Below are 10,672 nucleotides of genomic sequence, written 5' to 3' on the forward strand. Positions count from 1 at the left end.
TCGTGAGAACTGGGGAATACATTCATTCACTCATTCACCTGGGAAACATTTGACTCCCTATAACATACCAGGTTATGTAGCAGCCAGACACAAAGCCGTCAGTGAAGCAGACACTTTGTTCTAGAATCTCCTCATGAGACCCTCCAAAGTACCAGCACCAGCTGGTGAGGCAGCACCATCTAATTCCAGCACCCCCGTGATGTGACCCAGCTCAGCAAGGCCTCCCTTCCAGATTGTCAATGCAACCTTCTCCCTGTGTTCCCCCAGCCCCAAGTGGAGTAGCTGCTTGCCACATTTCCTGACACCTCACTGGCCACCTCCATTGACTAACACGGCCTGATCTCTGCACTAGCCACTAGAGAATGAATCTGAAGTGAGTATACACAAGGTAACACCTCCAAGGCTCTAGATCTGCTCCCACGTGTTGATGACCCTCCTGCTTTGGCTCAGCCCTTCCTAAGACCACGAAGAAGCCACTATTCCCTCCTGTGTATGAAATACTGGGACTCTCCCCATGGTTTCGGTCTCCCTCACTGAAACATTTTAACTACTGATCTAATTTCCTAATGGGCAGCATTCTTTTTCCAAGGATTCCTGACCATTCCCATAGAGAGGATCCAGTATTCTCAACCCAGAGAAGCAGGCCAAAGCCTACCGATCCCCTCCTTCCCACTCATCTGCTGTTCCACAGCCAGAGAGTCGGAAGGGTGGCCACGGCCAAAGCTGAGCTGGGCCCTCCACCTCCTTACCCGACTTCCCTTTGATCTTGCCTCCTCTTCTAGGCCTCTCCCGTGAGGGGAGTGCCTTTCCAGTCTGGGATCAGCCGGGGACTCCAGGGACCCTGGGCTGGAGTGTGCCCATTCACTGCTGACCTCCTCACACACAAATCCTTGCTTTCCCCATCATCAGCTCCCTGGTGGACAGACAGAATGAGGGTTCATGACTCATGGAGAACACAGGACTCTAGCAAGTAAGCTCGCCTGTACGCACGGTGGGGAGTGCGCCTCAGAGAAGGAATTCTGTGATGCCCTGCTCTGGCAGAGGAGGACGCTGGGCCCCTGAAGCGGTTCACGCGTGTTCCATGTACTTGGACGTTCTAGTGGCACCTCTGGAGTTTTTCCAGAAGGTGGTATTTACTGAATATTCCAGGTAATGCCTGGGTTTCCTGGGAGGCCCAATGCATGCTGCTGTCATAGGTTAGATGTGCATGGAGATTCCGTCACAGGGCTGGACTGTGAATGGGGGTCAAGTTGATTCCAAAACCTTTACTTACACGGATCTTTCACTCTTAGCAATCTTTCTGTCAACACCTTCTGTGCAACCTCAGGACACAGACCTTCTATTGCACGGTAGCACCAGCACTCTATCCTTGTGGCACCAGAGGCCAGAGGCCTGGGCCCCCGAGCATGCAGGCACCGCTGAGGCTTCATTTCACACCCTCTACCACCAACTCTCCCCAACGTGTCCCCGTACGGGCGCCAGAGTAAAAGCTAGGCATTACAGTAGAGATAAGACATGGTGCCTAAGAAGCTTTTACAGCCTGAACATGGAAAAGGCAAATGAGACTCATCAGTGCTCTCGTGTGGAACAGAGCATGCTCACACACTCCCCCGTGCCATCAAGGTATCATCCACAGGGGGCCATCCATGGTCAGCATCAGGCACTGTCCACTGGAATCCCCAGTTGTGATTGTTTTCACGAGTCAAGCCTTGACCCAGTCACAGGACACAGCAGCAGTAAGCTGAGATATCCCACGTAGGGTTGCTGAACACTCTGTGGTTTCTGGGGTGGGCCAGGCACAGTGGGGCCTCATCCATGCACCCAGTCTCCCTTACCCTGTCGTTCTGGCTTCTAACTGTTGCCTCAAAGCTGGACTCTGGAATCATTTCATATGTATTTTCATTCCTCCTCAACTGACAAGCCACCTGAAATGTCCCTATGAGATTTTTTTTTTTTTTCAAGAGAGAACACGCAAGTGGGGGAAGAGCAGAGGGAGAGGGAGAGTCTCTGCAGGCTGACCCTGCTGAGAGCGATCATGGAATAAGCCTTTATGAGGGGAAGACCAGACAGAACTGTGAAGCCTACATATGCAGCCGAGCTGTCTCAACCCGACATCTGCACACCAAGTACGTTGCTAGTTTCCTGCTCCCCATTCTGGTCATGACACAACTACAAGGTCATGTCTGTGACATCAGAGGCACTGATAAACTCTCGTCCCTGATCCGTCCTGCCTCTCCCCTTCTGGCCCGAGACTCTGTATCTTACCATTTTCTTAGAAGAGTTGGGCTCCCTTTGAAGGCCCCATGGCCCGTGCGTTCTGAGCAGGAGTCTGTCTGGTTCTTCTCTTGGGAAAGCCCCTGAGCACGGGCTTCATGGGCTCTCTTTATGGGAGACGCTTTGCAACTCCCCGCAGAAGTGCAGCGTTGCCGGCTCTCCTCGGAGCCCACACACCATCACCTGGACAAAACCCCACCCTGGACAAAACTGCCACCTTCCCTTCCCGAAGGAGATCATCAATGGGCCCAGGGAAGAAAGGTGTAGTATAGGTTCCTGGAGAGCCAGAGCTGAATTAAAAATGAAAATGAGGGGGCGGTGTGGGTGGCTGGGTAGAACAGGTCAGGAACCAGAGCCACATCTGATGGTGGCAGAGCCCTTCAAAGGCCCCTCTGCTCAGGGCAGGGCAGGGAGGCCTGTGGCAGCCCCCACGCAGAGCCCCGCAGCTGACACATGGCCATGCTGCCCTCAGCCCCCGGCTGGCCTCACTCTGGCCCTTTCCTGACCAGAAATCCAGTCACATTCATCTGCTTTGGGGAGGAGTGTGACTCAGACACTGAGGACAGAGCCCAAGTTCTCACAGATTCCCGGGCATGCAATCCCTGCATCTGAGAGCAGAAGGTGCTCAGTCACAGAGCCTGTGCAGGTGAATATAACCTGCAGAGCAGAACCGGTTCAGTTTACAGGGGACAACTATCTCCCTTCCTTCATCCTTGGGAACGGAGACCTACTGAAAGCTCAATAACTGTGAAGGTCCCACCTGGCTGTTCACCCACCACCCTGCCTGCAAAGGGGAATGACAGCTGAAGCTCTTGGGAAAACTAGCACCAATGCCAATCAGGAAGTAAACAAGCACTTAGGCAGCAGCAGCAAATGGTGCCTGGGCAGCCCAGAAAGTTAAGCTTCCATTCATTCAGGTCATTATCTTGAGGATCGGGAGACAGCTCCTCACGTTGAGCTCTGTGCTGCCAGCTCAGAGCCTGCATCAGATTCTGCGTCTCCCTCTCTCTCTCTCTGCCCCTTCCCCTCCCCCAGGTGCACACGTGCATGTGCACACACACACACACTCTGTCTCTCTCAAAAGTAAATAAACCTTAACAAATTAAAAAAAGAAATGCTGTTTGTAAAGCATCTAACTCCACACTTGGCACATAGAAAGTGCAGAGTAAATGGTCTGTGGTGCTAAGAAAATCTACATGTTACAGGAATTTCTTCATGACATCTCACCACCTGACATGTATTTATACATTTAAATTGTTATTCTCTTGCAAGAATGTAAGATTCTTGAAGAGCAGGGAATTGGTTTGGCCACCTCCATTACTGTTGGTGTGCATTAGTTTTTTGCAAATGAATGAATCGGTGAGAAATTGTAAAACTGGGGTCTTCAGAACTGATGAACTACTTAGCGGTCGAGTACTTAAGCATTTATGTAGAATGTAAAAGGGGATGAAAACTGGTCTGTCTCTGACATCTGTCTCTCCTCTACTTCCACCACTAATGCTCTAAGCAGGATGTCTGTACTTCAGCACTACAGACATCTTGGGCCACACATGTCTTTATTGAGGGTGAGGGCATGAGAGAGAGTGAGCGTCGTGTTCACTGTAGGATGTGTAGCTGTATCCCTGGCCTTTACCAACTAGTGGTCAGAAGCACCCCCTGAGTTGAAGAAACAAAATTGCCTCCATTGTTACCAAATGCCTTTTTGGGGGCAAAACTGTCTCTGGTTAGGAACCTTTGTACGGACAATCATTAAACCAGGCTGGAGTAAGAGTCTTCATCTGTCCATCTGGTCTTGCTACAAAGCAGATCTGAACTTCTTTACCTTCTACAAATTGAATCCAATTGTATAACTACTCTGTTCCAAAGCCCTGGAGACTTCCCGTTGCCACGGACATAAGCCAAGATCTCCAAGTTTGCAAGGTTGTCCTCAGGATTCAAGGCCCATCTACCCCTCCAGCCTCACTGTCCACTATCCTACATACATTTTCTAGCCAGCACAGATGAATCACTCTCAGGCCCTAAAACAAACTGGCTCTGGGCTTTCTAAGCCGTAGTGTCCTGGTTTGCTAAACTTCTGCCTAGAACACTTTTCTCAACTTCCAGTGCAGTCTTTCCATAACAACTGAGCAACTGAACACAAGGGGTTGTAGGTCTCCATCCCTCCCAACTAGCGGAGGAAGAGTAGCTGAGCCTAGAAGCGTAGAGAGAAATGTTCTCGAGGAGAGCATCATCAAAAGGAAGGAACTCCACAGGTAAATACTGGTACCACCACCACCACCACCACTTTCCTGAAGCCTCCTAATGCTTTCACTTTCAACTCCTCAGCTGGATCTCCGACTTTCTCTCTCTCGAAGCACCGTATCTAATTCCACCTAATACCAGAATGTTTTTGGTGGATTTTTCTTCTCCACGAGTTTGGGAGACGTGTCTGAGTGGTGTTCTGAGGCAGTAGGGACTCAGGGAAGGAGTGTTTTATCAGCGAAAGTCACAAGGACAACAGGCTGATGGCCTTTCAAAGGCCGCTCCTCTGGGAAATGCATGGGACGGGTGCCTGGTGGGGAGACGGACTGGCACACTGATTACCTCGCCCCCACGCCTCCCCAGAGGGGCGGGGTCCTGGAACACGGCTAGTCGGCGTCTTTGCATCCCAACACCCAGGTCGGGAGATGACAGCTATAGAGGAGAGGCAAGAGCAGCGGCACTGGGAGCCATGGGAACAGGAAAAGTCATCTTCACACGAGCCACTCACCATCCACGCCGCCTTTTCCCCGCGCGCTGGGACAGAAGCTTCCGCGAGGGAGGCCGGGACTTTCTGAAGACCAGACGCATGCGCAGTGGCTCAGCCCAAAAAGAGCCGGATGGAACACGGAACACGCAAGCGCGGCCTAAAGGACATTTCCGTTTTTCTGGTTTCCGCCTTCCGCTAATCGACAGCGGTCCTCACCAGTGAATGGACAGGAGCCTCTGACGTCATGTCCTGGGGCCAATCACGCTGTTGGAGAGAAGGGAGGGGGGTGGCCAGGTTTGGGCGTTTCTTTTTTTTTTTTTGTAACTTTTTTTTTATTATTAATTTTTATTTTTTAATGTTTTATTTATTTCTAGGAGAGACAGAGAGAGACAGCGTGAGCAGGGGAGGGTCAGAGAGAGAGGGAGTCATAGACTGAAACAGGCTCCAGGCTCCGAGCTGGCAGTCAGCACAGAGCCCGACGCGGGGCTCGAACCCACGAACCGCGAGATCATGACCTAAGCGAAAGTCGGACGCTTAACCGACTAAGCCACCCAGGCGCCCCAAGGTTTGGGCGTTTCTTAACACTCTTCCATTGGTTCCTGCTGTTCTGGGCCAGGTGCTTTCTGCTTGTTGACTTGGATGGGTTTCATTTCCAACCCTAGTGTTGATCAACGGGTTTTACAGATATTATAGCTACGGCAATCCAAAACCGTCACACTACCCGTATGCTTAGGCACAGTTATAAACATATTCATACCAAGTAATCCTAAGAACCATCCTACTGAGTCGGGAAAGGGTTAATAGGCAGGGAGACATAAAAGACCTTCAGGGAGGCAGGATGGAACCTCAAGTGGGAGCCTGAAGAAGCGGTGACGGCAGCGGAATTTGGGGAAAAAGAGGATGAGATAAATATGCTCTGGACCTGCCTGGAGATGCCATGCGTGCAGTCCCACAAACTTTCTGATAAGGTCTCACTAAAAAGCCAGGGACAAAAATCCTCAGCGACTACCCAGTCAGGACCCCACTCACCCTCAAGAGCATTATACTGACCCTCAACAAACTATCGCTCTCCTCACTCTTGTCCGTGAGAGTCATTCTTTGACTCCATGAGAGACAAGGACCAGCGTGTCTCCCACCCTCCTGCAACACCATGAAGTCAGTAGTATTACTATTTTCGTTCTCTAGAAGGGGAAACCAAGACAGTTTTCAAGTGACTGCCTAATGACAGAGGTAAGACTAGAACTCGCTTCCAAGCCAGTGTTTTCTTCCCTGTTTCATTTTTTAATATTCCATCAGTACCGCAAATCCTTGTCATGTTAAAAGAAAATCTCTCCACTCCTTTTTTCCCTAGCAACACACTCTCTCTCTACAGATCTACAGAGGAAATAACTGTTACTGTGTGTATATCTTCCTGTTCCTTCATATGCAATTTTGCCCATTTACTTTACCTTGACGGTTTTCTATTTCAGTATATCGACATCATCTTTCATTTTGGGGCTGCTGTGTTTAGTCATATACCATAATATGTTCAGTCTTCAATCATTTCCATTTCGGTGGACATTGAAATACTTTCTTTTTTTTAATTTTTAACATTTATTTATTATCAAGAAACAGGGAGCGTGAGCAAGGAAGAGAGGGAGAAGGGGAGGCACAGAATCTGAAGCAGACTCCAGGCTCTGATCTGTCAGCACAGAGCCCGATAAAGGGCTCAAACCCACAAACTTTGCAGTTCATGACCTGAGCTGAAGTTGGATGCTTAACCGGCTGAGCCACCCAGGTGTCCCGAAATACTTTCTGAATTTAAAAAACGTCTGGGGCGCCTGGGTGGCTCAGCCGGTTAAGCGTCCAACTTCAGCTCAGGTCATGATCTCACGGTTGGTGGGTTCGAGCCCCGCATCGGGCTCTATGCTGACAGATCAGAGCCTGGAGCCTGTTTCAGATTCTATACCTCCCTTTCTGTCTGACCCTCCCCTGTTCACGCTGTCTTTCTCTCTCAGAAATATTAATATATATATATATATTTAATGTTTATTTATTTTTAGTTGTTTTTTAATGTTTTGTTTATTTCTGAGAGAGAGAGAGACAGCGTGAGCAGGGGAGGGTCAGAGAGAGAGGGAGGTAACAGAAGCAGGCTCCAGGCTCTGAGCTGTCAGCACAGAGCCCGATGCGGGGCTCAAACCCACCAACCATGAGATCATGACCTGAGCCGAAGTCGGACGCTTAACTGACTGAGCCACCCAGGCGCCCCTAAAAATTTTTATTTATTTTTAAGAGAGAGAGAATGTGAGTGAGGTGGAGGACAGAGAGAGGGGGAGACAATATCTGAAGCAGGCTCTGTGCCGAGACCAGAGAGCCAGATGCAGGGCTAGAACTCAGAGCAGTGAGATCATGACCTGAACTGAATGGGAGGCTTAACCTACTGAGCCACCCAAGTGCCCCGCTTTCCTAATTATTTTGTGTGTATGTGTTACCCTCAACTGGGATATTCTGGATATATTTTGAAGAGGGAGCTGATAGATTGGGATATGGAGTTTGAAGGAAGTAATGGTGGAGACTTCTCTATGGTCTCTCTGCCTTTATTCTGGCTTCTCCATCCATCCATCATTTATGAAGACACTGGTAGCTCAGTGAAGGAGTTTCCTGGATCAGGATATAAATGAAAAGAGGTGGAGTGTGAAATAGACTGATAAACCTCTCTAGGAAACAGTTCCACTTTGATTAAACATAACACTGAGCAGTTTTCATGAAACACTTTCCCACACACATTATCTATTTGATCCCTACAGTGTTCCTGCTGGCTCTTCTATTCATTTTACATACGAGGAAAGGGAGTGCTGGAGACATCATGTCCATGAGCTACCATATCTCATTGTTTGCAGAGTACACCAAAATGCCTCTTAGCTCTTATTATCATGAATTTTCTAAGTTATCTGCTGCCTCCCTATCCCAAGGGCAGAGTAACTAGACAGCTACATTGTTAAGAGAGACAAAGAGTGCCGAGTGATTGTGGGAAGAAACCCAGCATGGCAGTTAGTTTTTTCTCCTCCAATCTTCTGTGTCTTACTAGCCCCTAACACAAAGCTAGATTTAAAATATTCTGGTTTTTTTATCTCCCTCTCTCTCTGACCCTCCCCTGCTCACGCTGTCTCTCTCTCTCCTAGAAATAAATAAAACATTAAAAAAAAAATTTAAAAAAAAAAAAAAAAAAGGGGCGCCTGGGTGGCTTAGTCGGTTAAGCATCCGACTTTAACTAAGGTCATGATCTCGCGGTTCGTGGATTCGAGCCCCGCATCGGGCTCTGTGCTGACTGCCAGCTCAGAGCCTGGAGCCTATTTCAGAGTCTATATCTCCCTCTCTCTCTGACCCTCCCCTGCTCACGCTGTCTCTCTCTCTCCTAGAAATAAATAAAACATTTAAAAAAAATTTAAAAAAAAAAAAAATAAAATAAAATATTCTGGTTTTTTTATCAGGAGACCTGAATTACTCCAAAGTGTTTAAAGAATCCTGGTTTTCCTCTTATTTTCTCCCAAGTTATTTAGTAATTTAAATGATTTGCCTTAAGAATATGACAGTTCAGGGGCGCCTGGGTAGCTCAGTAAGACTTCGCCTAGGTCGTGATCTCAGAGTTCATGGGTCAAGCCCTGCGTTGGGCTCTGTGCTGACAGCTAGCTCAGAGCTTGGAGCCTGCTTCAGATTCTGTGTCTCCTCTCTCTGACCCTCCCCTGCTCATCCTCTCTCTCTCTCTCTTAGAAATAATAATTTTTAAGAAACATTAAAGTAAAGCACAATGGGGTGCCTGGGTGACTCAGGGTCAGTTAGTTAAGTGTTTGACTTAAGCTCAGGTCATGATCTCAAGGTTTGTGAGTTCGAGCCCCACATCTGGCTCTGTGCTGACAGCTCAGAGCCTGGAGCCTGCTTCAGATTCTCTGTCTCCCTCTCTCTGCCCCTCCCCTGTTCGCATCTATCTCTCTCTCTCTCTCAAAAATAGATGAACATTAAAAAATTTTTAAATAAGGAAAAGCACAGAAGCCTCTAGAAATACAAAAATATGTAATATTTATTAAATGTAATAAATAACACGTGGACAATAGAGACAGTGAGCTAGGTCTGTACTAAATCAACAACCTCTGAGCTATTGATGAGACACATCTACTCTGTTACCTGTAGTCCACAGGATTTTTAGTAACTAAGTGTAGAATATTAGAAATAACACTAACCATGTCTTAACAGCTTATGGCTATTGGGAACATATCTTAGTTTTACTAGAGTTAGTATTCCTCATGTTCATCTGGCCAGAGTGAGAATGAAAAAAAAGTTATGTACAGAAGAAGAGGAGATAAATGATGATGGAATTTTCCTTTCTCTCAGCCAAGTTCTCTTCCCTTTCCCAGCAGCCTCCTTAGCGCCCCCTTTACCTCCTTATTTCTAAGAGTGTAGATGAGAGGGTTCACCACTGGCGTGACCACAGAGTAGAAGAGGGAAATGAATTTGCCTTGGTCTTGGTTGCTGGTCTTAGCTGGAAGGAGATACCCATAGATAGCGGACCCATAGAAGAGGAGCACCACCACCAGATGGGAAAGGCACGTATTAAAGGCCTTTCTCTGTCCCTCAGCTGAGCGGATCTTCAGCACTGCCTGAGCTATGTAGCAGTAGGAGATCAGGATGATGCTTAGCGGGACAGCCGTGAAGAAGGTGCAGACACCATTGAGCACAGCCTCATTGAGACTTGTGTCTCCACAGGCCAGTTTGATCATGGCAGGCACCTCACACAGAAAGTTGTCCACCCTCCGGTGGCCGCATAATGGGAGCTGCAGAGTGAACGTTGACTGGATTACAGAGTTGCTCAAGCCGCCCAACCATGCAATGGCAGCCAGCAGCCAGCAGAGCCGAGAGCTCATGATGGTGGTGTAGTGCAGGGGCCGGCAAACTGCCACATAGCGGTCAAATGCCATCACGACGAGAAGGATGCACTCAGTGGCCCCTAGCCAGAGAAAAACATAGAGCTGGATCACACAACCAGCATAGCTTATAGTCTTCTCTGGTCCCCATAAGTTGATCAGCATTTGGGGGACTGAGCTAGTAGTAAAAGCAAGGTCCAGGGAAGAGAGGTTGCTGAGGAAGAAGTACATGGGGGTGTGGAGCCGGGCATCCAGACAGGAAAGCAGGATAATGGTTGCGTTCCCAACCAGGGTCAGCAAGTAAGAGAAGAGAATGACTATGAAAAAGACTATCTCCAGCTGGGGATGGTCAGATATACCCATCAGGACGAAGCCATCTGAAAAGCTGTTGTTGGCCTCTGCCATTCTGCTTGCCTTCAGTCACTTAAGGAATCTGTCCAGGGAAAACCACTGAGAGAAAAGCAAGTGAGAAAGAAGCTATTGGATAAGGCTACTCTGCATCATTGAGGGTCTGATAGTTTGCTGGGCATCATATTTAAGTGCCAATTTAATTTTTATGACTGCAGACGTTCATGCACTCCCCAACCACTATCTTCAGTGAATGGAAATGTTATTCCACCCAAATGGCAAACATGAGCTATTGCTGTAATGAAAGAAGTGCCTTTGGAAGAACCAAAGGATTAGGGATCTTCAGTTCAGCACAACGGTTACAAGGATAGAGGGAACTGACCTTAGACTTACATGGAGAAATTCTTAAAATACACACTTCCCT

General features: G+C 48.2%; 1 protein-coding gene across 1 annotated transcript; it reads right to left on the reverse strand.

Moving 5' to 3' along the window:
• Positions 1–9,366: 9,366 nt before the first annotated feature.
• LOC120236489 (olfactory receptor 15) lies at positions 9,367–10,305 on the reverse strand. Its single transcript, XM_039239315.1, has one exon. The coding sequence runs from the start codon at positions 10,303–10,305 to the stop codon at positions 9,367–9,369; it is 939 nt and encodes a 312-aa protein (XP_039095246.1).
• Between the last annotated feature and the right edge of the window lie 367 nt (positions 10,306–10,672).

Source organism: Hyaena hyaena, unplaced genomic scaffold, assembly GCF_003009895.1.
Source record: "Hyaena hyaena isolate Hyena2069 unplaced genomic scaffold, ASM300989v1 scaffold_155, whole genome shotgun sequence".
NCBI classification, from domain to species: domain Eukaryota; kingdom Metazoa; phylum Chordata; class Mammalia; order Carnivora; family Hyaenidae; genus Hyaena; species Hyaena hyaena.

What these genes read in the sequence shown, in the direction of transcription:
- LOC120236489 (XM_039239315.1), bottom strand. Translation starts at nt 10,305, where the DNA reads ATGGCAGAGGCCAACAACAGCTTTTCAGATGGCTTCGTCCTGATGGGT.